Genomic DNA, 25387 nt, shown 5'->3' with positions numbered 1-25387 from the left:
GACCCTTTGGCGTGGATGAGGGCCTTCATGTGACGGAAAAGAAAAGGAGGAGATTGAGGATGGCATTTATAGATCGCGCCGCTCACAAACAATTAAAATGCAGGAAGTCGCAACATAAAAGAAGCGACACAATGCAGGGAGCAAAGCAGCACCTGCTGCCATTCAACACAGCAGCTTCCTGGTTGAATCGAGCGCATAGTTCAGTTTGAAGGAAGCACTGCTCTGCTTTCCTCATTCCTGAAGTTCACAGCCGGTTAAAGTCATTGTTAATGTCACGGGCAGCTCTCTCTAGGAAAGTGTTTCTGACATTTACCCCCTCTCGCCTGCAGAGTGCTAGAGATAATGTCAGCCATCACAGCAGATTTGCTGATTAGCTGGTTTCAGGTGAGCCTTGAGATTTCCTTGAAGAAAGCTCTGTCTTTTCTCCTCAGAGCAGTCTTCTGACCTTGTCTGGATCAATTGCTTTTTATTCTCTTTTTCTAACTGCTGTCACCAGCTATGAGGGGGGAGGTACATTTCATGGTGGCTGGAGTTTGAACGGTTGCTGCCAAGATGATAGAAAGTGAGGAGATCTTGCAGGTTTTTAACCATGCGTGGTCATTCATGGTCCCCAGGAGGGGACTTTGGTGAACTCCTGACTTTTCTGCTAGCGCCACCATTAGGTTTTGTGTGAAATGTCCCTACAGCGTTTGGATGGATTGCCATGACATTCAGTACAGACGTTCATTTTCCGCTGAAGATGACTTCCAGTCACTTCGCTGATCCTTTGTCATCCTAACGCCATCATCAGGTCAAAGCTATGACATTCCCATCAGCCTCAGCGGTACTTTATGTTAAGTCCTAATAAGCAAATGTAAGTATGATAGCATCTAAGACTAAGATACTATGTTAGCATTGTCACTGTGAGCATTGCAGCATGATGTCACCACACTGTGCCTTGCTTGCTTTGGATATAAAATAACATTTTTTATCTCCACATTTCTCTTAATCTATGCCATAATTTCATTTTGCAAAGTCAATGTTTTTTCAGCATAGTTGAGAACGTTGGATATTTTGGTTTGTGAATTAAAAAAAAAACTAGTGTCATAAACTTTTATCACTAGGTAGTCTGATATGTTTCCAGTGTGTGTGCTGCAATAATTCCCTTATGTGATTTTTGTTAGGCAAACCGTTCTGGAGGTCTACACTGCACAGCAACACCATTTTTTTCCTTTAACGTAATACTCGGCATGCTGTTAAATCCCACTCGTTAAAAGGCAAAAGCCGCGTAAACACTGAATGATTCGTTATTTTTTCCATTCCCTTTCAGCTTAAAACACTTTCAGTATACCATGCAACAAGCTACACGCAGTTTGTGGCCTTGACCTCCTTGATTCACATATTAAAGCAGAAGAAATCCATCCAAAAGAAACTCACATGTGTTCTTCCCATTATCCTGGACAGTTCGGTCTAGATATGTTTCCATGGAAGAGGCTCGCTCTGGGCTAAACAGTGAGGAGTGCCAACTCTTATCTTGATGTCATCAATTACACTCTGGAGCTGCTAAACTGAGTTTAAAGGCTCTTGAAAACATATGTGCTACGCTCTTTGAGGTTCAAAGGCTAAATCGATCTATAAGAGCAAAAACTCCTGTTCATCCGTGGCATCAGTTAATCCATGCGAAGTCAGATTGGTATTGGGTTTCTCGAGCTGTTAATAGATGTAACAGGCCTTTCAGATACCTTGGGGAGATTCTATTACACAGAGATTTTGTGAAGTGATGTTTACATATTGGTCATTGTCCCGGAGTCTTTGTCACTGACTCATACACTAGAGGTTCTCTCATTTATTGCTACAAGCGAGATTATCCGTCTCTTGTTCTTCTCTTTGACAGGAGCAGTTTTATGCATAAACAACGTCGTAACGAACAAGCTACATCTCATCTGTTGGATGATTACCGGAGGCCTTAAGTCATCCACCTTGTTAGTCGTGCCTTGAAGTCCGGGGACACCACGCGTGCAGTTGCAGAACTTCTAAGCATGTCATTAAGGCCTCGGAGCTGATCCGGAGGGTGTCCTCTCAGCTGATGAGGTCATGTCACATGGTGTTTATAGAGATGAGATGGGCCTGTCGTGAGCCAAGGCGCTTGCATCATCACTTTCTGCAGCACGCAAGAATTTTATGGTCACACGCGTACATACAGTACACAAGAATACACAAATTATGCGCAACAAATTACAGCTTAAGCTACAGATGTTGTGTATTCCAGCTCACGTAACATTTCCAGTCGAATCCTCTCTCGGGCTATTTGCTGTAGGAGTCTTTTCTAAAGTAATCCACTTCTTCCCCAGGGACCTTTTGGCTTTAAGCACTGTTGCACAAAATTGGGTAATTTGCATGGCTTCTCCCACTAAAACCTATTTTGTTTGGCTCTATCTTGTTTTTCAGCTGAGTTAAGGCAACTTAAAGGGCTGTCGTTGGGGAGTACATTTGGAGGAAACAGACAAGTGTCGGATTCCTTTTTTATTTTTCTTTTGGAGGTGGTGGAAGAACCTGTCTTTGCCTGGGGCGTGATGGGAGCCTAAGTCTGCTGATTTGTCTGACAAGGAAGAAACACATGCATCCTGGGAGATATTTTGTCCAAATCTTGCTTTTGGAAAAAAAGGGGGGGGGAATCAAGGCAAAATTTAAGAAAACAGAGTGAATAGAGAGACTCAAATGGGTCATTAGGGGCAAATTTGTCCAATAGAGGCATTTTATTTGGTATGAACTATGCCTCGGTGTCACATATTGAAATAAATCAGGTTATTATTCCCCTTTGATCAATAGCATTAAAAGGACCTCTAACACATCACCTTTTAGGACCTCATTGGTGTCTTCAGTTTGATGTCCTTAGTTTTATTCCCCTTTTTATTACTTGTTTTCCCTCAATTGTTCCCAGACATCAAGGCATAATAAGAAAAAAGTCCGTTTTAGTCCCTAAGTCTCAGTGCACCCCGTGTCCATCTCTGTATCTCCACATTACCTCCCTGTGGCCACGGCAGCGTCTCATGGTGACACCACTTATCCTGCCAACAATAAAGACCAAATGAAAGTTGCAAAATGAAATTGAATCTTTGGCTCTTTGTGTTTCCCAGAGGGCTCTGCTCATTGATTGGCTAAATTAGCTGATTTTGACATGTTATCTGGCAGTGAAATGATAAGCGCTGGAGAGTGACTGGATTCCTGGCAGGCAGGGACAGCGGACAGAATGAAACCTTAAACTGAATAAAGAAAAGCAAGAAAGGAAAAAATCTCTCAGTGTATGAGGTGCTGCACTGTAAAACCCAACAAATGTGTCTGCTGATATAACTGATGAATACATTAGCAATGCTGCGTTAAATGATGAACATATAGGGTGTATAAGTGCTCATACTGAAGGACTCCTTCAATATAATGTGGATTGAGGGACTCCAATGAGGCTTTCAGATGCCTGGATCGTTCATTATGACAGGGGTGACTTATTGTACAGATGAATACTACACACAACCACAGCCGCCACACACACTCCACACACCCATCATTCAACTGTCTGGCTGCCGTGATGGAGATGGATTTAGTTTGTGGTGTTTAATGGTGTGTGGCTCCATTATAGAGTCTTTTGCCCAGCAAATTGCTCTGAAATCTGACTTCAGCACACCCCAGAGTATCAACTTTGATTCAGGATGGGTTCTCCTTCTGGAAATCCTGTTTTCACTCCCGAGTTAAGCTGCTGCCTGTGGGCAAAGTGAGATTAACCGTTTCTCCAGTGTTGGCATGACGATGGCAAACAAGAGAAAACAGAAGACTGACAATAAGCCGTTTCAGAATTCATTTCCACTATCTTGTTATTCACCCCAGATGCAGAAACTTTGATGTAACGTTAATTGCATTGATTCTGCTTTCATACTATAACGCCAATCTAAAATGAAAAATGAAGATATTTGCACTCCTGGCACATACTCTGGTATCTTTTGCACATCTCTTGCAAGTCCACTGATCTCCAGTGGCTTCATGGTTGAAGTGATGCAGTATGTGTCTGTCCATTGTTCGATAAATTGAGGGGAAAAGGGGAGACAAAAGAAACAGCCTTTGGTTCCAGATAAAGAAAAAGCATCTCACTGTAGGTTCAAAAATGGCATTTCGCCCAACCAGTTCTAATAAACACTATAATGTAACAAGATCAGCGAGACCTCCCTCTGTCCCTCGTCAACCAACAGCCTGAATTTAATTAAATATTGATTTTTGTTATATTAAAACTAAACGTGTCATTGATTGAACAACCAGCTTTTATTGGTAATACAGAATTGAGAAAAGGGATTTAAAGCAAATTTCTTTGCTGCGTTTTATAAAGTGACAAAACAGCTGAAGATTGATCTGAGTATGAAAGTCATTACGTGTGGCTGGCCGGCGCATTCGGATGATGGATGGCTGATGTCTGCTTCAAGTCTAATTAAAGTGGCTGTCTTTGGCAAAGGAATATTCCAATGATTAGTCCTAAAATTTGAAAAAGATGTCAGTGTGAACATCTATGAAAACTTGTTGGAATCGTTTTAAAGAAGTGACAGGTCTTTCTGGTCCAGCAGTGCCTGAAAGGTCATGTAGATAATTCCTATAATCTGACAGATCTTCTGGACAAATAATATGAGGCCTTTTAACAACCATTGTCCTGCAATGACTCATTGTAAAAGTAACACAGATATACCTCAGAAAGTGTGGAAGTGCGTAATAAAAGTGGTTCTGCTGAACACAGACTTCTCAGTGGAAGCGGAAAGACAAAACAGCAATGCAAGAAAATTTCTTGAAAACAACGCCGAGGCCAGGGATGATAGAAGTTGGGTTGTTGTGTATCTAATGCGATTGGTTAGGGACCACACATGAGGGATATTCTATCAGGCGCTGGCGGGTAAAATCAATACCAGATCCGAGGGCTAAATATTTTCTTATTTCATACTTATCAGAGTGGATTGTTACACTTGACCTGCTTCGATAATGTGAAATATGCAGCAAAGAGCACACACACACATACACACATTTACTTTCTTTCTTACTTGACAAGTGAAATCTAAACAAGACGTTTCAGACACCCCCTCCTCACATAAACATGCAGTCCATCTCCCTGAATGTGGCGAGTTCCACGAAGTTACCGAGAACTGCAAAACAGCTCTGATGAAAGAAAACCAAACACGCACCGTTTGATATCCTCTGCTTGGAACAAAGACATAAAAACTCAAACGAAAGCAACTCACACACTACGCACACACGAAATGTATGCATGTCGGCCCGACCACAATAAGATAAGATATTTTTCTCCCCAGTGAGCTCTCATGCAGCTCTGAAGGCCGTGGCTGATGTGTGTGTTTCACGCCACACACTGTGAAGAGTAAACAACAAACCACATGAATTCAGTGTTTGATTAGTGCAGCAGTCAGACAGGGAAAGGAGAAAATAGAGACTAATAGAGAGTGCACTGGGGAGACTGTGAGAGTGTACAGCAGCCATCTGGCCATGTGGGGAGATGAGAGGCAGCCGGTGGTCGGAGCAAAGGGTCCTTCGCACCGTTCCATTCCTCTATCGTCAGATCTCCCATGTTTACCCTACTCACCACGGGGAACGAGGCACCTCGCTCTCCCTAATGCAGCCAGCCTGCACGGCTCCTCGTCTAACGTCAGAGGCTGGAAGGATGTTTATGTTTTCCAGGATTTTGGGAGGAGGGATGGAGGGTGTGCAGAGAGAGGGGGGGATAAGGGAGAAGAGGTGGCAGGTAGAGCTCTCTGGGTGAGCTTTCAATGGGAAAAAGCACTGATTGTACTCAAAGAGAGGGACCGATAAACATCTCAACCGATCTTTGGCGGGTCCCTCATTAAAAGCTCATGTTGTGTGGAAGAGCTTTACTTAAGCCCACACAAGCTCTTTTTAAATTCCAGACAAGATTCCAAGGTTCTGACTGATGCCAAATACGTCATACAGAATTACAAGGAAATGTGCATCAAGTGAGGCAGGAGGCATGTATAATTTTCCATTTCATATAAAGGGGCAGCCATGAAAACACACTTCTTAGATATAAACATTTTGCTGACAGGAAGTGTGAAGAATTTGGTTTAAAAATGTGTATAAATAATGCACAAGTCATTTAAATGTCTCCTCTTAATGCAGTGGAGCCTGAAAAAAAATCTTAGATTTAACAAATACTCTTAAAATACGAGTGATGAAGCACTGCAATGGGCAGGTTCAGGGCACGATGTTATCAAACAGCATGAAAACAGTTCCTTACAGCTACGTAATGGAAAATCTATGGGGAGTATTAGGAACATTAGTTTTAAGTGGATGCATTGCACTCAGGTCAATGAAGCACGGCTGCTCCAGAAAATCACTCATGGCAAACAAAATAATAGTAACTCCTTGTTAATTCCAAAATTGCACTAAATGTTGAGCCATTCTGCAAATTTGCTATGGTGCTGTAAGAACAGACAGTAATTGCTAATGCTGTGTTAAAGTCCTCACTAGGGCATGAATAGTGTTTGAAATACTCATGCAAATTCACTCGAAAAGCTGTTATTGGTTACTTTTCCACCACCACTTCCTTCCCACAGATTCCAGTCCTATAACACATCGCGGAAACTTCGAGCCATGTGAGCAAAACCTGAAGGATGTTTCAGTCTCTGCGGTGTGTCATGCATCCAAAAACTAACCTCAGTACTGAATTGAGCAATGAGCAGTGTCAAGCTTTCAGCATATTTGTTGGGCAATCAGACTTCAGGCTGTTATTGAGACTGGTAGTGCCGCACACCAAACCTGCAAACAAACCTTGCCTCGGTTCAGTGTTTTGCCTCTTTCATCAGAGCGGATCGCCGGCCAGCGTTTCCCTCGAGAGACCCAGCCGCCCGAATTCCCAAACTCACCAGCAGGAAACAGCTAATGCCCTTTTAACCCTCTCTGCTTGTGTGCGTCTGTGCGGTTGCATGTGTGCGACTGTGAATGCATCACCCCCCCCAGCCACTGTGTCTTTTTCTCTCAACCAGGAAAAAGTGAGTCATTGCAGTGAAAGTGTTTGCTCATGTGGGGGAGCGCAGAGGTAATGTTCAGTATTTCTACAGTGTCACAGTCTAGAGAGTCCAGCACTGTATGTAGTACCTTTTTGTTGCTGTCCCCGTGGCCTCGCAGCAAAACAAGCCCCACCCAGGTCCAAATTTACACTCAACAGACGCGGCAGTGTAAATCAAAGTGGATTGTCTTAAGGTAAGCAGAAAAAAAAGGTCTCAGAACACATTTTTCAATTCTAAAATCTTGAACTATTTCCACATGCTCTACCAGATGGTTGCGCAGCTTGCTGTAGCGTGGAATCACAAAGCCAGACAAACTGCAATATGATCCCAAGGAAGCTTCAAGGGCTGGATGGAAAAGAAACAGCCATGTTTGATTATTGATGTGCCAACTGCCAAATATGATTTTGTAACATTTCTTTTTTGGCAGCATGAATCAGGGAGTAATTTGTCTTGGAGCTTTAGCTGGTAAATAAATTGTATTTATGTGTGAGAAAACTGAATGACATCTCCCATCAATGCAGCTGGTCCTATGTGTGTACAATGACAGCTTTCAATGAGTTCAGTGTTGCAGCAGATTGGCAGAAAAGCCATTCAAACTCCTGCAAAGTGTTGTCAGTGAAATCAGAAACATTCATGTTTGATTACAGGACTGCCGTTTGTAAGCCACAAGTGGATTTGTTTATCCTTTATCATGCGCTTAATATCACAGGCTGTCTCAGCTGACCCACGGACATCTGCTAAACTGGTCCTCTGCTTAGCATGACAAAAAATAAAGCCTTAAATGCTCATCATTTCCCTGTGCAGCATGTGAATGATCAGCTGCAAAGACCCAGAGGCAAAGAAACAGAAGCGCAGAAAAGTTGAACCATCTCAGATGAGCCAGCGGTGTCCAAGTCTCTTCAAAATGAAGACAGAGCTTATAACAGAAGCCAAATCAACCAGGAGAGGAATTAGAGCTCTGTAGGGAATTTGGATGACTCACAATGAGCCAAGAAACAGACAAGACAAGAAACACACACACACTCTTTCACACAATTCCACCGCCGTGTGTGAATTCCCATGGTACAGATTTCTGTTGGCATGGCTGTAGAAACAAAGGATGGTAGTCAACAGCTGCTGGCAGTTTGGGACAGTCTTGAACACCTCCCACACATCCAGCAGCGAGCTGTTGCAATGCAAAAGTAGTGTGGGCCTGTTGAAACAAGCGATTCAAAGAAGTTCAGCTACTTTTTTATGGTGATCTTGGGGAATGCCCTAGTCACTGTTCATTAAGTCATAGTGTGGGACGCCTACTATAATCTGAAATATTTGAGGTTTGAGTCACAGAGACAGGGTGATACAACCCTGACTCCAACAAAAGTTGGGACACTGTAAAACATAAATAAAGACAGAATGTGATCATTTGCAAATGAACTGTGTTTACAGACAACGGTTTAACAAAATGTTCCCAAGCCCATGTAGTAACATCTTTTATACAATCACGTATTCACAAAGTCGCTCCATCCTCGCTTATGAATGACTGAGCCTTTCCAGGATGCCCCTTTCATACCCAATCATGATGCTCTCACCTGTAAGCAGTGAACCTGTTTACCTGTGGATCCAAACAGGTGTTTTTGGAGCATTCCGCATCTTTCCCAGTATTTGTTCCTCCTGTCACAACTTGTTTGAAACATGTTGCTGCATCAAATTGAGAATAATGTAGTGCTGTTTTCTATTGAGTATATGTCAAAAAGGACAAGCAAATTATCATGTTTTATTGATGCTTCACACAACATCCCAACTTTTCTGGAATCAGGATGCCCTAGTTGATGAACAAGTTCACGAAGTTGTGTGGGATGCTGTACTCAGATATAGTTCAGGTTTGAGTCATAGAGAAAATGATAAAAATACTAGGCCTATAAATTTCCCATAGGGACTGAAAGTGTCACCATAAACATATCAGTCTAATATAAGTTTGATAACCCCTCTTATCATGTTCCTGTTGGGACTCACAGTTGTAAAACTGCTTATGCATGTTAGGCTAGCGTCCTTGTAAATGTGCTCTGCAATTTTTCGATAAAAATAGTCCAACTGTTAGCTTAAATCCTCCTTACAATAAATATGCCTGCTAAAACGCTCCCCAGGCTCCTAGCAAAGCGTCATCAATGGAAAACTGTGCTAAAAATGTTTTACGACTTTACTATAGCCCATAAAAATCCTTCCAAGGCCTCCAATTTAACAGTTTAGCTTTAGCATTCACCTCCTCCTCCCAGCGCATTTATACAGACGTGGAACGCCCGCCACGCGGTGGAGTGACACTGTACGTGATTGGCGGGAGGGTTTGTGTATCTGGGAACCTGCTACTGGCTTCCCATAACGTTACACACACACATACACACACACACACAGAGAGAGGGAGAACTGCAGTCAGGCAGACGGCGTCTCCGCTGAAACGGCAGCAGGGAAAACAAAGTCTCCTCCCGCCGTTTTAAAGCCAACAACTGTTCTAGAAGTGAAGTCAACGCGATGCTTAACACGAAATGCTACCGTTTCGCCTGAGAGGACAGCTCACGGCCAGGAAGAGACAGCCGAAAGTGGGCGAACTGTGACAGCAGCTGGACAAATTAAGTGAGGGACCGCACGTGGAAAGCTGCGCTGACACACATCGGTAAGTAACCTCAACCCCGCACTGTACTTGTGTTTTAGACCATTACACGGACACCTTAACAGTTTCCCGCACGGAAAAAAGTTTAATAGGTGTTTGGCTCCCGCGTAGGAACTGTTGTTTTCGCGATATTGATTAGCCATTGACACTTTGCTGCGTCAACGGCTGTTCAGAATCAGAACGCTCGCGCGTCTAGCTCGTTAACTGCGAGTGCACGTGCTGGTGTTGTGCTTTAAAACTGTACCTAACTGAGTGCTTTTTATTCGTCCAGACTTTATGAACTAAACGTTGTTCTATGAATGTTTTTAACTGGTGCAAACTTGTTGATGGAGTGTTTTTGCCCACGCTTTGTTAAAAATGACGAGAATTCAAGTTGATTTACAGCCCAAAATATGTCATCTTTGTGTTTTATGGCGTCCACAGAGGTGAACCGCGCCTCCGTGTTATGGAGCTGTCTTTGTAAGCTGAGGCTGTGGACACGGTGTGTTGAAAAGAAATCTGAAGTGGATTCTTGTGTCAAGTCTTAAATCGTCCAATATTTGATCAGAGCAAGTTTGGCCCCCGTCCAACATATGATTTGGAAGTGCACGTATTCCAGTGAAATTCCTGTCTGCCCAGACAAGTGAAGTTGGGTGTTGTCCAACTTGAATAGCTGCGTATTATGATTGTAGGCTGCGCTTCTGTATCATCACTGTGTTTGCTCATAAAGCAACAGGACACATTTTTCACACCATCAGTATTAACTTAAGATCATAACATCATCACTTGATGCGTCAAAACATGGTCTCATTTTAAGGCTCTAAAGAAACGTGATGATGGTGGTCCATGCTGAACCATATGGAGCGAGGTCTCAGTCATCATCCCTGCTGCTGTTTGTTTTAACATCACATGTTAAATACATCATTTGGATCATCACTGGCAGTTGCTTTTCTCTTCCACCCAGCAGTCATGTGACCAGGCTGTAGACTGGTTTTCAATGCCGGCCATTGTTTGAAATAAACGTTTCTTATACTCTTGCCTGTGTCAAAGCAGACCTGGCCCAAGGCTTATCCACACTGTGCAGCAGGGAGTCTCAAAATAAGAAAATCAAGTTCTGTACTTTGTTTGCCTGTGATTTAATGTGCTGTATCGAGGGTTGATTATAAAAAGAAACGGCATTCACATTTCCATTCACTTCTGTTATTTTATTCTACTTAATTCTTAGTTATTTTTGGGCTCCATAAATGCTCTGGTTGGCATTTTTGCAAAGTCTTAATATAGAAAAAAGGTAGTTGTATTTCAAATCTCTAAACAGCAATCATCACATCTCCACTGCTATGTCTTTGTGGCACGTAGGACCCTAGAAAGCATTTAGTTTAGGTTGGCAATGAGGCTCTTAGTCTTACCCTTGCGTCTCCCAATGGCGTGAACTAACCCACTTACATTAAAATATTGCTTCTTTCTATGCAAGAGTTCAGGCCTTAATTTGTTCTGACACGCCATGAACGATAAGCTTATACCTTTCCCCATACTTCAGTGTCTAATTACAGTCAGCATTGTGTAAACTGTCGCTCTGGCTCCCTCCCTGTGTGTCCACCACCTCACATTGTTCTGTTGCCAGAGAGGACAGATATCCTTGGCAGACACAAAGATATAAAGAGCCTCGTTTCCTTAGTGGATGGCATCACGAAAAGAGGAACAAAAACCAGCCTGTCAGTGTTTCTGACAAAAATGACACCAAGATTGGGAGTCCTGGAGGAGTCTGAATCACTGAGTCTGTGGTTGCCCTGTCTGAATTACAGAAACGATGCTGTCTGTGTTACGATCATGAGCAGCAACTCTATTTTGCAATACATGTAATGGAGAAGTAGTAAAATTAGACACAAGGCTGGTGATGTTTTGTCTGTTTACCTCAGAATATTAGCTGATTTCGCTCTACGTATATCGGTTATTTTGGCCATGAATGCTGTTATGGTGCTGCTACTTTTAGCTTATCCTTATGTAAACAAATCGTACATTCACTTTTGTTTCGTTAATGCCTCAAGCCATTGGCCCAGCATATAGTGGAATTGAGTCTTTGTGTTAATGATCCCTGCAGTTTTATTCAAGGCATCTATTTGTAGGTGCTCTACGTTTGCTTTTCTGCTGTGTACCTTCCACTGTTCAGTCCCTCCCAAATGCTTTATTGCCATAAGGTGCTGGTCTGTAAAGGATGAGCTCATTTCAGGGCCAGGTACGTCACTCATTGATTCATGGACAGCCCATAGCGCCCTGCTACTATATAACCTTCACTTGGAGCTGAGTCACACAGGTCTCTCTCTTACAAATCACTTTGTAACATAAAATAGACGTCAGCAGGATGTACAGTATAAATTCTTGTGTACATTGTCACTTTCCTTTTATACCACAGTACGCCATATTAGTTGCCTCAGATACTTCAAAGAATACACAAGCACAATTGACATTATAACAGGATTTCTTATCATCCATCTTCTCTGTTCCTCAATCGTGAAGCAAATGATTTAATCTTCTCTTTACTCAGTCGAAAGCTTTCACTACCTTAAAGCCAAATGATTAACTATGTCATTTGATTAGGTGTATGCATGTGTTAATCTGCTGACCATGACACCACGTATGTACTCATTCACTTATTAAGGGAAAATCCTGAATGAACAAAGCTGCTGATTGACCATTGTCCTGATTGAACAACATATTATGATGTGCCTATTGTGCTGACATTGTTCTGATGGTAATATAATCGTATTTACGAGATAATGTATATAACCTGATAACTTTCCCTGTTCTGGGCTCAGGGAGGAGTCCATCTGCAGGCGTAAGAATAAACTCCCAGAAAGACAACGAACGCCTTTGTGCTTTTTAACACAAAATTGCCAGAACAACATTAAAGACTCAAGTTACTGTCGCAGGATGCAAAAAGAAAAAATAAATTGTTGAGAGGATCTTAAAGCCGAAATGGTTTTGATCCTCTTTGCTCTCTAAGAGCATTTCAGACAAACTGCTGTCATGCTCCCTCAAGAATAAAGTGGTCTACAAATTACAGTAGTGGTATCCGTCAGACAGCCAATTATAGACACTTATATGGGTTTCCCCTGGTCATTATTTGAAAATCAGTTTGATCCTTCTGCTGAGCACAAGCTTTTCAACCGTGCAACATCTCTCTACCGTTCAATTAGACAACCTGTCCTGTAATTTCTTGTCTCGCCAGTGTTGTCATGTATGTATGCAGTAAGCTGTTTGATTCAGGCTCGAAGCTGCACATGAGAAGAGCCTTCATCTGAATTTGATCGTGACGAGTCCAAATGCCCTGCTGTCTCCAAAGCAGAACACGAAACAAAATCACTGTTTTCCACCCGAGTGTGCTAAAATAGAGCTTGAGGGGAGAGAGCAGCTCAGAACCCAACAAAGAAAACAGGGCAAGATGCTGAATTTGGAGAACAGAATGGTGGAGTTGCAGCACCATTTGTCATTTCTCTTTGGAGAGTTTAAGATAACTTGAAAAGCTTGGTGATATTGTTTAGTATTTCCACTGCTTCAGCCCTGTGTACTGTACTTGTTTTCAAACCCTGTCTTTACAGTAGGGTTGTGACAGTATGAGATTTTCATACCTTGAAATGTTTTTTAATAACACTAATATGGTAGAATTCAATACTGTCAATTAGCAAATGTGCATGGTAGGATGAGCACCAATTTTCATACCAAAGTTTAATGTAAAACTGGCACACCGCTGCAACCTTACCTCGCATACGACAACAGCGTAGCGTATTTGACTAAGTCAAGCATATTTAAAGATTTCTGTGTGTGAGAGATGGCAGAAGAACTGTGTTAATGAGCTTTGCTGTCTGGCATGCACATTGAGTTGGTTCTGATGGAGGGATTTGGTCTTAGATCTCAAAAGTTGGACGGCTAAATCAAGCCTTAAGTCTAACCCAGCTTGAAAAAGATGTCCTCCCCTTGTGCTTGTTTTTGAATTGGTATTAACACAAATGTGCTCTCTGCTGTGCAAGAATGCTCTTTGATTCCACAAGTGCAGTTTTGGAGTAGTATATTGTAGAAATCCTCCAAAAATAAAGGGCTCTCTTTCACTGACATTCGTGTCTTGTCTTGAAATACCAGAGAAAGTTTTTCCCTGGCATGAACTGCAGTGTGTAATTGTACATCATAATTCTAGGTTTTATTGGCCCTTATCAACCAACATGATACTTGTAAGTGACCTTTGACTGAAATGTTTTTGTCAAGGCTGAGTTTTGTCACGTGTAGCTTAGTGCTGCACTCATGTAGGATTGGATTTTAATACATCACAGGCTGGCTCTGACACCACAAAAACAGCAGGGAAGACAGCGTAATCTCTCAATTATTTTATGAGAGGTAACATTCACCATCTGGTCATGTGGCGATGTTGGATACCGCTCGTTTAAAGTGACACTGCCGTGTGACATCACTCTCTAAAGATGTAATCTATGAAGATGTGCACACTGTGGGAGGTTTTTCTGTAAAATGAAGGCCTCGTACAGAGCCATAAGCCAACATGAAAGACATGCATGAGATGCTGCAGATGAGGCAAAGTATTTTATGTCTTTCATACATCTTTGAGAGTGCAGTGTGGAATGAAAGAAACTACTTTGTCTTTGAAAGTTTCCAAAGTCAGTCAAATGTGAGTGGGAGGAGTAGATACCGGGGAATTGCTTCTAGTGGAGGATTATATTATCTCTTTGAGTTAGTTATCTTGCCAGATATCATTATGTTCCAAATTTTGTAGTGTTCTTTTGTAACTTACACTCATTCAGTTAAGGTTTAGTCTACACTCCAGCTACAAGTGATACTCTCTAAGATTACCTTCCCTCTTGTTCTCTGCTGCTGCTAGACAGACTGTAATTCCTCGTCCTGTTGCAGTCTTATCCACAAGCAAAAATGCTTGTTGACACACTGGTGCAGTGCACCTGTACGTGTTTGCTGAATGTGCGTGTTTCAGGTGTATCACTTAGAATTTCTCAAACACTACACACAGGGCCTCAGGAATACACTGTGCATGCACTGAGAATGTTTTTAATGGAATATAATAATGGGTTATTATCGCAATTTGTCTTTGAAATAGAGTCCATTCAAGAAAGCAAACAAGCCTGCGTGTCTTTTAATGAACTGTTTACGTAGTGCCTGTCCAAGACACTGTTAGTCTTGTTTGAGCTTGGTTCTGCAATGCGGATGTGGTACCGAAAAGGGATTTTGGAGCTTTCATAAAGGGAAAGCTCTTGAATATACAAAGTTGAGCATAAATTAGAATTCCATTCACTAATGGCGGTGTTTTCCCATACTTATGTCTTTCTGATGCATGTGCACACATACATTTTTGTGAGCCGAACCCCTGCCCTTACCTTAACCTCAATTTAAACCTAATTCTGGTTCAAAACTAATTGGTCCTCATAAAGATAGTGTGCACAAAGCCTACATGTCCATGTCACACTCGATCCTTATCCTTAAGCCCGCCTTAACTTATTAGCTCACGTCCATACTTTAACACACTGCTTCATATCTATGTGATCGATTTCTAATGGCTCACTTTCTAAGTAATTCTCACACCAGCTGCCAGCATTTTAATTACACAAGCAGCAGAGTAAATATACTTGGTAATTCCTTCCTAGATGGATTTTCTAGCCTGTGCCAACTGATGGTTCGGTGTTTATATGTCTCTCCAAAGGAAATGGAAGGCACACCTTCAATTCATTGTGATCAGTGCCCATAACCTCCACCTGTCTTTTGGGCCGCCTTTTTCTGCTTCTGCAGCCTCTGCTACTGTGGCAGGTTCCCATGGGCTCGTGAGCACAGCCTGGAGAGCAGCACTGTGTTGATGCTTAAAGAAGTGGCTGTGCAGCTAACTCAAAGGCCACACTCCAGTGAGGTCCCAGGAGGGCCGTGAGCACGGACTGAACAGATTTCACATTAACACACTGGGCACAGGGGGACCAAGGGAATGAGCAGGAACAGTGCAGTTCCTTTGACTGCATGGCAACACACAGCCACAGTTAATGAAGTGTTTTTGAGAGGGGCTCCGCTTGGAAATGAGGTGATAAGCATCCGTAAAATATATGTACGTCGTTTTCACTGCCACAGCAGGTCGTTGCCTCTTTCCAATACAACTATTCAGCCCTGTACTGTGAGCATTGCATAAGACTGCTCAAAGTCAAACCATAAGCTATGCATTGTGGAAGACTACATTTCACTGCCTAGAGGCTCCTGTCTACCTCCTCCTCCTCCTCCTCTTCCTCCTTGTTTTCGTTCTTGCGCCCCCCATCCCCTTATCCATCCTTCCCGTCATGCTTCACTGGGCCACCTGGGGGGGGATATCTGCACCCCTTTGCCTGGTGACAGCTTGCAGGGAGATGTGGGCAGCCTTCGCAGCTGGAGGAAATCGGAGAAGAGGGAGAGATGTTACGGATTAGAGCTTCCTCAGAGAGGAACTCCGCTGGGCTGATTTCCTACCAGAGCACAACAAGACCATGACTTCTCCAAAATGAACCTTGATTTTCTGTTTTTGTTTTCTTCATTTTACTATCCAGTAATTGAGAGGGACAAGGGGAAGGGGGTGTTAAAGATTAGATATCAACGGGAATGGGTGAGGTCATTTGGGGCAGTTGCTGTGCGTATATGTAAATGAATATGAATACAGATGTATACAGTATTATAAATGTGTCGGTTGGTTGATGCACAATATGATGACAAATCTCACAATTGTGCAATCGTTTTGCACCTCAACATGGAAATCCTAATCAGAAAAAACTACAGTTGGTCTCTATTGACTGAAAGCTCTGCTATGCATGAGTTTGAACTACCATTCTTGGTGAGAATATACTGTAAATTCTGAATACATTCAGAGCTGACCTCACAATATTGATTGTTGTTTTCAGAGCACATAATGTCAAGTCTTTTGAGTACTGCACTGTTTGTGCACTTTGAGGTCAGACTGGCACAGTGCAGGTCTTGTAGTCTTTATCAGAGCTCAGTATGACATGCACACATGGCTCAAAGCAGTTTTGCACGCTTTTTACATGGTGCCTGGCTCACTTAAAAGGCCCCGACTGAACAAGCTTTCCAGCCTTTGACAGAGGCTTCAGTGCAAAACAACTTGTGCCTTTGATCAAGTGTCGAATATTTATCAGAAAGTTTGGGCCTATTTCCTAGCCGAAGTGTTGAGATGTTGGATGTCTTTTAAATTCCAATGAAAGGCATATTTATTACCCTCTCTAATTACTCTCCACAAAATCTTGGCCCAGTTTTTTGTTTACTGTGAAGTCTTGCATTGCTGAAAAAGCAGAGAGGAAGGGAGATGGATGGAAACAGAAGACGCTCGATAAGATCGGAAACTGCCTGAAACACAGAAAAAGTCAATGTTGAACTAATTCAGTAAGCCTTTTTTATGTCTACATATAAAATATACATAGGAAAATATACATATACATATTCTTACCTCTTACTAGATATAATAAAGATTTACACAGTAACTTTAATATCTGTACAACATAATGTAACACAATACAGTGGCCAATACATTTTACTTTGTAAAGCCTGTAATGTAAAATGTTTGTGGAAGACTGCATCAGAGGCAATTCAGCTCCTTTTGTCGACCTGTACATTAGGCACGTTATCTTTGCTTGTAATGCAATTCAGTTTGAAAGCACCATTAGCTGCTGTTTTAGAAATTACCATACATAGTGTTCCCTACAGAAAGAACATAGCTTTATTAAAGAACTAAGTACAGCAGGGCTATTTATTAGATTACAGTATATTGTAGCTTTGCTTTTGTGTCCAAAGCTTTTATGTTCCAGTGCTGTTGAAGTGTTCCATCTGTCCTGACGTAATCCTGCTGTAACAGTGACCACCAGTCAGCAATGGCAGGCTTTCCGTCACTCTGTTTTGGGGTGGAGAAGTCAGCTTGTGCACTTTCCTCTGCCCATGTAAACGTTGCACTCCTGCAGGTTTTGCTTTTTTTATAATAATGAATGAACGATGCTGTGACTCAACTTGATTCTCCTCAGCTGCTGAGCACTCATTTTAAATCTTGCTGCACTGTTAGAAAACAACTTTGCGGTCTGTTATTTATTTGCAAGCCAGTTTGATGAAGGCATTGTTTTGCAGTCTGGCTTGCTTTGCCTCGCAGTAGAGTAATTCATCGACTGGTTGAGACTGACAGTTTAGTGTGGCCAGTGCGGTGTGTGGCTGTGATGGCTTGTGTGTGTGTCTCGTGAATGTGTGCGGCTGAGAAAATGATTAAGCTCCGTAGTCCTCCTGAGAGCATTTGGACCTAATTAACCCACTTCTGTATGACTGTATCCTGCATTTAAACACAGTTAGGCCAAGTAAGCACAGTTTTCCCTGACACCATCAGACATACCGCTGTGTCTCTTGTGGTACATACACTTTGTAATCATAGAAACATGATTGCTGCTCTGTATTGGTGAGAGTTAACTAGTCCTGTTAACAGCTTCAGCTTAAGTCATTTCATCTTTGCGAGTGACAGCGCTTCCATGGAGAACATTGGCAAAGCATTTAAGAGAGATGGAGCATGGAGACTGGCTGCGACACAGGCCAACACAGCCATTCTAACTCTGTCTCTGTGAACAGTAGAGAGTGTACAAATTCAGATTGGTTTTGTGTTTGTTCTTTTGGAGACCGAGGGAAGTTATTGGCCTGAGGCACACAAAAGACATAAGCTCTACAATTCAGACTGTTCTTTAACAGAATGATTTCCTCTGCACACTTCATGCCACTTCAACCTCACTGTGTGTTTTCATGCAGGGGCTTATTCACCCAAATTAAAAAAAAAGCCCTACATTTTCTCACTCACCTCTAGTTCAGTGAATCTGGGGAGCAGAAACACCCCAAGGATGAATCTTAATGGCTGGTGAAATGATAACTGGAATAAGAAACAAGGGTTTTATTTTCATACTTTTCTCTTATGTAACCCAAATAACAACAACTGGCTTTGCGCTGCCTCATTTGAATGAACCTCCCACCTGTTTTTACCTGCCTGCGCACTCACTGCCTGAGGCAACACACAGATGAGCAGAGCAACTTTCAAGGTCAGAAAAATACCAAGTGGTTGGAGCTCTGCTTGCGCTGGTCGTTGCGCTAAGATAGGGCCTCTATATTAATGCACAAAAAGTTGTATATCTGAAAACATGGGTGGCTGGACAGCAGTAGAGGCAACTGAGAAAGTATGTGTTTTTCTCTAATTAAGGAGACTTGTGAGAAAGTGACACATTGTGCACTGTGAGTTGTTAGCCTAACCCATCCTTTCTGTTTTTCCTCACTTTCTTCTCCTCTTCAGTGAAGAGTGGATCTCGTCCTCTCCACTTTAACTGCTTGCCAGCTGTTCACTCCTGCCTACTTCAGAGATGAGTGCCAAGTCAGCCATCAACAAGGAGGTCTTCATACCTCATGATGAGAAGATGCTTGCTGCTGTGCAGGTGAAGCGGAGGACCAAGAAGAAGATCCCCTTCCTGGCTACTGGTGGTCAGGGAGACTACATGACCTTCATCTGCCTCTCAGGTCAGAGGAAATCTCTTCTTCTCTTCAGATTTGTGTTTAAATGGCTTTCATATGCTGTATACGTGTGTATTGGCTGTGCTGTTTTGCGACCCAGTCACATTTTAACACGTCTTCCTTAATTTTCCCACTAATGTTCACGCTGATGAGCATGTTTACGTTTCCTCTGCCAATAAGATGACATGCTAACTCAATTAACGGCTGGGCTTTAGGTCAGTCCTTTTTAAATAGATTAGATTTCAGCTGAAATTGAATAATCGTCTCAGCAGAAATTGAGGTTTAAATTGTATTGTTTTTTGGGCTGTTTGAACATCAGATGAAATATTGCTTGTTAATTGAATTAGCTATGCACATTATTCATGAGCAGAATAGCTGGAGCCTATTAATTTCAGTGCCAGCAGAACTGCTTATTAAGATCAATGACATTTCTTAATCCTACCATTTTAATGTGTATTAAACTCTGCTTTGGCAGCCGCAGATCATATCACCAAAGGTTCAAAGTTACTTAATGGTGACTAAGAGGAATTTTTACTCAGCAGTGCAGTGCAGCACAAAGGCTAGCACAGTCTCTCTGTGTGGAATTCAAATTCAAGGTTGTCCTCCAGTATTCTAGCTTTTCAACACTCAATCAGTGATTGCACTCTCATGTACAAACACATAAAAGCCAACTGTGTCAAGCGCAACCCACAAATTAACCACAGGTTTCTGAAAACTGACACTGTTCTTCCGAAAGTTTTATGATGAGTCATTTCTCCTTTGATGTGGAAATAAGTGTTAGTTGATATTCACTTGTTGTAATGTCTCATCACGTCCCCAGCAGCAGCCCTCACCTCTGTTCCCCGTTTGAGCTCTGCTGCTCCAAAATCTATTAAAGTCACTGGATGTCCTAATTGCTTCGGCTGCATGTAGTAGAGACGCATAAACGATCTGATATTGTAGTTTCTTTTGAATATTTTAAAGATAATGATTACAGCAGAATACATGGTCAGATTAGAGATTGGTCTTAAGTCGAAAGCTGCTGGTGTGAATCGCAAATATGGCTGTGAAAATTGGGGAATCAGCAGTAACCTTTTCTTTTCTTTGAGTCCTGCACTCTTTCAAATCTTGACATTTTTAAAAGTGACTTGTTTAGTCTATATGTCAAAAACAAAACAAGACAAAAAAATGCCCATCATAATAAACCAGGGCCCAAAGTGATGTCCTCCAACAGATTTACAGTCACGTGAAGCTAAAGTCACTAATTAAGATGACACTCACCATCACACATTATTGTGAACTTGGACATAGAGAGATCAATCAAAAATACCCCCAAAATTAGGCAAATTATATATTTAACTGAAATTGCCAATTCTTTATCTGGTAGATTTAACCTCATATTATATCAGTAGGACTACTCGTTCTTTAACGCTGCAGAACTGTGGTGATGCTAGACAGTTTGTCATCTATAAGTGTGCATGTCAGTATAACATGGACAGAGAGACAGAGCGACTGAGGAAGGGTAAGCCTTAAATCTTGGATGACATGTCGAAGGGTAGCCAATTTAAACTGCCTTAAAGTTGCTGTCAGTGGAGGATTTATACCTTGGATCTCTGCATCGTCTGGTTGAAGCAAGATAAGTTTGCTGCCGTCAGTGAACCCAACCTTTCTGTATGGATGGAGAGGCCTGATGTTGGACTGTGTGACTAAAGGGATTGTGGGTTGTTGCATTCTTACCTCTTACTTTTTATATAATGCAGCTGAATTGGTGCGTTTTCTGTTTTGTTCTACAGGGGATGTAAGTGGGAGTAATGGCTCTGTTGTTTGCACAGGATTGAGAGAGCAGCCATTCATTCGCTGCCATCTTTGGTTATGAGCCGAGACATCGGACTAGTTCATCCTTGTGCTTAAAAGCGTTTTGTTGATTCAATGTCGATCATTTTCAAAGGATGAACATTTTATATTTATTATCCTTTGAAGTACAGTATTCTGTATGCGTGAATAGATGTTGCATAAGGTTCTAAAAGAAATCACATAGTTTAGGGCCACTTCTACCATCACTTCAGTCAAGTTTATATCCCGCCATAGTAAGCCTATTAGACGTTTTTTGCTGTGTGCTCTACACTAACGCTCGCCTGATTAGGCTGCTGTTTTGTATCACGTGGGAGCAGTGAAGGCCAACACTGTTATGCAGTTCACTTAGTCATGTGGCATTTCTTCTAGCCAGCCAAGCATTGTTCTAAGTTGTTTGTGTGTGTATGTGCCCGTGTGTGTGTGTGTTCCTGTGCGTGTACTGTACAGCCACATCATGAATGTGAAACCAGACTTCACCTCCCAGCGTACTGGTAGATACAAGGCTGGTGTGTGACTTTGACTGTTCAGCTTGTGTGTAACTATGTGAAAGCACTGTATGTATATAAGGGTGGGGGAAGGGGGTTGCTGACAATCTCATGGCTACAGTAGCAGATAGTTGAGGCCTGAGGGCCATATAGTAGCAGAGTTGTGTAATCTGTGGTATGTCACTGCTAAAGGAAGTATGAGGAGCTGTGCTGCATAGACAGCCATGGGCACTTCGCTTTCAAGCCGAGCAGGGAGCCAGGATGAAACGCCAGGCCATCACTGCTGCTCTAATTCCAGGATCATATGCTGTAATATAGTCATAAGATCTGACTAAATACAAGAAAAACACGTATTTTCAACTATTATGACTTACCCGAAAATGCTCTTACTTGCACTTTCAAAGTAATGACTGTTGTCTTTTTTTATCCGTTAGGAATAAATCACTGCTTTTACAGGCATGGAATATGGATGTTATGCAATTGACCTTGTAACCGCAGCAGTCAGTTTGAGCCGTCTTTTCAGCGTGGCCAAGTCTGAGTCTTTGAATTGGCTGTTTGTTAAACACATGGCTTCTTGTCTAAGGTAGAGAGGCACATCTATCAGTGGAACAACAAGGCCTGGACAGCTGCCACTTTCAGAGTCAGTGTTTCTTGTTTCAGAATTACATGTGGCTTCAGGAAAACAAGACAGGTTCAGCTCACATATCTAACTGCTGTCTGGCTTCAGGGTGAAATCATCAGTTGTATGTCAGCAAAGCAGAACAATATTATTCTTAAATTCCCTATAGCTGTAGAAATTTTTCCACAAGGCCTGTCATCAGTAGTATTTGAGTTGACTAACAAAATACTTCATATTTTGGAGTCATGATTAAACTCATAGTCATGCTTCAGTCTGCTTTACATGGTTTTGGCAAATTGGTGAATTTTGTCCACTTTGCAATTCGCTGTCACAGTCTGGTGGGTTTCAATCTGAGTGAAATCTGTCGTGGTTTGTTTGTGGTGAGAACACAACACAGACCATTCACAAGATTAAGTGATACGTGCAATACATATTTAAAGCTAAACTAAACTGATTCTGCCGTCTTGCTCTGGTTTCACTTTACCTCTGTGACCAGTAGATGCTCCTCGCCTGTGCTGTGTTGAGATTTCTAAGATGTCTTTGATCTTATACGCACATGTGTTCACACAGAATTTCTTGACTGCGAACGCAAACGTATGTTAACACTTTCACAACATCATCAGGGGTTTAGACGACATAGGAGAGTGCTGGAGTGAAGCCAGAGGCCAAACACGGACCAAGTTGGTTAGAGAGCTTTCTCTTTGATCACTGGGCTTCATGCAGTGCCTTTATGGATGGACCTCAGGGCTGAAACCCTGGACTATCCACAGAATGTTTGGCAGGAGAGATGTGAGGCGAGTTTAGCTAGATAAGACACTGTGAAGGAGCAGCCTGACTGGAGCAGCCTATTAGTCTATATGGTTTTCATTTCTTTTTTTCTCTTCTGAGAAAAACATTTTCTTCCTTTCCCAGCCCATTTCTCATATGAACAATCCTCATGATTTTCACTACCTCTGCTTGCCCTTGCTGTTTACATCAGTGCATGTTTATATGCGTAACTGCTACAGGTTGGCTTTGGGGTGTTTAGTGAAGGAAATGAGGGGCCATCTGTTGGTTTTTCACTTGTATTAGGAAATGCCATCCTTTTTATTTCCACTAACCAAACTTACTTTATTGATACAAACCAGTGTTCTTCTGCCAGTTATCTGTCACCAACACATGCTTTATGTGTGGCTACAGTGAGTTTGTTTACATGTGCACTAGTATGCCGGTTTTGAGCCATATCCTGATTTTGATCTTAATTGGCATATAATGTTAACATGAGAAGATGAGATAGGTGGTTACTCATATTACTGTATACTTGATGTTAACAGTATCTAGGTTTCTGATCATTTGTGTGCAGTTGTGTTTGGACCACTCCAAGTAGCAATGCCAGGTTTCTCAAAACCAGGATACAGCCTTACTTCACAAACCCAATAGCCAGGATACTTGTGTGCATGTAAACGTACCTATTGTTTCTTTATGTTAATATGTCCATGTGGAAAGCATGTGGGCATCCATATTTATGGGTGTATTCATGCACAGTCTGTTTATGCAGGCATGTAATTTTGTGGGTTGGTTCACATGTTTAATTTGATGCGTAGGCTGTGTGTTACATATGTGATATGCTGAGTGTACCTCTGTTTTAGTGTGGTTTGATGTTGGGTTTGTTTATCTTTGTGTTGTTTGTTTTTGATGTTAAAATTTGCTCTCTGTGGCACCTGATCAATCAGAAGTTGAAAAACATAAAGTGCAATTGATGTTCTTTATCATGTGATACACAGGAAGTCTTTAATTTAAATATCTTGAAGTGGATCAAGTGTTTTTTGACAGCTGTGTTTATTACAATCATTCCCTTCTCTTGCGCCTAAGTATCAACAGTGGACTTTGTTTTTTGGAGGAACAAAGATCTCTTACTTTCTGTCAGTAGCAGAGCCCCGTATCACTAGAATATAGATTCCTCACTTACCACACCAGTTTGTGTATTGCCCTTTCCACTTCAGTCCATTCATCATCAGCGGTGTCGAGGCTATTGATGGCATTGTGAGATGGATGTGCAAGCAGATCGTGTAGCTCAGTGGTATATTAAGGTGCTCATGCCACTCAGAAAGTCAGATCAGCTATGACCTTGGTTACTCAACCCAAAAACACATCAGTCTGAGTTTTGGTATTCATGAACATGACGTACATTGAGATCGTGGGTGCATTTGTCAAGGTTAGCCCATCCTTATAAGTGCAGATAGAAGCAGAAATGAGTGACCATGGGTAGATATTTATACAACTAGGAGGTGTTAACACTGCACCATAAAACAGATTTCATGTCTATATAGTATGAAGTTCAAAGTTAGAGTATACTGTACATTAGAGTGTCTCATTTAAAATTGAGTTAAAATAGAGTTTTAGATCCAGGACATTCATCCATTTCAGTGGGATCGCTGTTGCATTTGTCAGTCAGTTAGTTGACCACAATGTGAAAAATAGTCTTGGACTTGACTTGACAACATGATTTAAAAAGACTGTTGTGAGGCATTTATTAACATTTTCCTAAAGCAGCTAGTTCTGTGGTTTTTGTGCCGATTAAACAAATGAGATAAGATGTGTTAATTGGAAGTGCTGAAAGGAGGATTTTGTTATCTTTGGACAAAGCCAGGCTAGCTGTAACGGCTGACTAACCATTTTGATGATAGTGAAGATTAAAATTGTGTTTATGAATTTCAGATGATACAGTTTTAAGTTCAGCTCATTATTGTTGGCCCGTGTTCTTTGAAGCTTTTTCTGGGTCTGATTTGGCTTAGCTTCCATAGTGCATCCCACCGATAGAACTTTTTTAAACATCTCAGGGAGTCTGGCAAATGTTTGTTAACGAGGTTTAGCCTGGCGTGGGTGTGTGGGTGATCTGTGTTCTGTTGCGAAGAATGTTGCCTTCTGTGGGTTTCTTACAGGGCCAGTGTAGCAGCAGTGACTGATGCTGGCCTCCCAGTATTTACTGAGAGCAGAGGCATACAGCCCACTCACACAGGACCAGATACACCAATACCACATTCCTGTTAAGGTATGTGTATATGTGCGTGCACACATCTGCGTGTGTGTGTGCCATCCAGACCAGAACCTCTTTAAATCAGTTTACTATGGCAGTCTTTATCTAGACTAATTAGGTTCTTGCAGCAACTCAGCTCATTTTTGTGCCAGACTACTCTCTAAAACATCAACTGTCTTCACCCCTCACTCTCACCCCCTCTTATCATGTCTG

The 25387-nt window shown here is 41.9% G+C and overlaps 1 protein-coding gene across 2 annotated transcripts in view; it reads left to right on the top strand.

Moving 5' to 3' along the window:
- The first annotated feature begins 9397 nt into the window (after positions 1 to 9397).
- The window catches only part of stxbp6 (syntaxin binding protein 6 (amisyn)), a 59371-nt gene continuing 43381 nt past the window's right edge, over positions 9398 to 25387 (top strand). The window contains exons 1-2 of one of the 2 annotated variants that reach the window (XM_070978718.1): positions 9398 to 9690; positions 19007 to 19227. In XM_070978718.1, coding sequence (XP_070834819.1) covers positions 19074 to 19227 — 154 coding nt within the window. In that variant the 5' untranslated portion in view covers positions 9398 to 9690; positions 19007 to 19073. The remainder of the gene's footprint in view (positions 9691 to 19006; positions 19228 to 25387) is intronic. The other variant, XM_070978719.1, reaches the window with a different exon arrangement.

Source organism: Chaetodon trifascialis, chromosome 14, assembly GCF_039877785.1.
Source record: "Chaetodon trifascialis isolate fChaTrf1 chromosome 14, fChaTrf1.hap1, whole genome shotgun sequence".
NCBI lineage: Eukaryota > Metazoa > Chordata > Actinopteri > Chaetodontiformes > Chaetodontidae > Chaetodon > Chaetodon trifascialis.
This window is presented reverse-complemented; position numbering and strand designations above follow the sequence as displayed.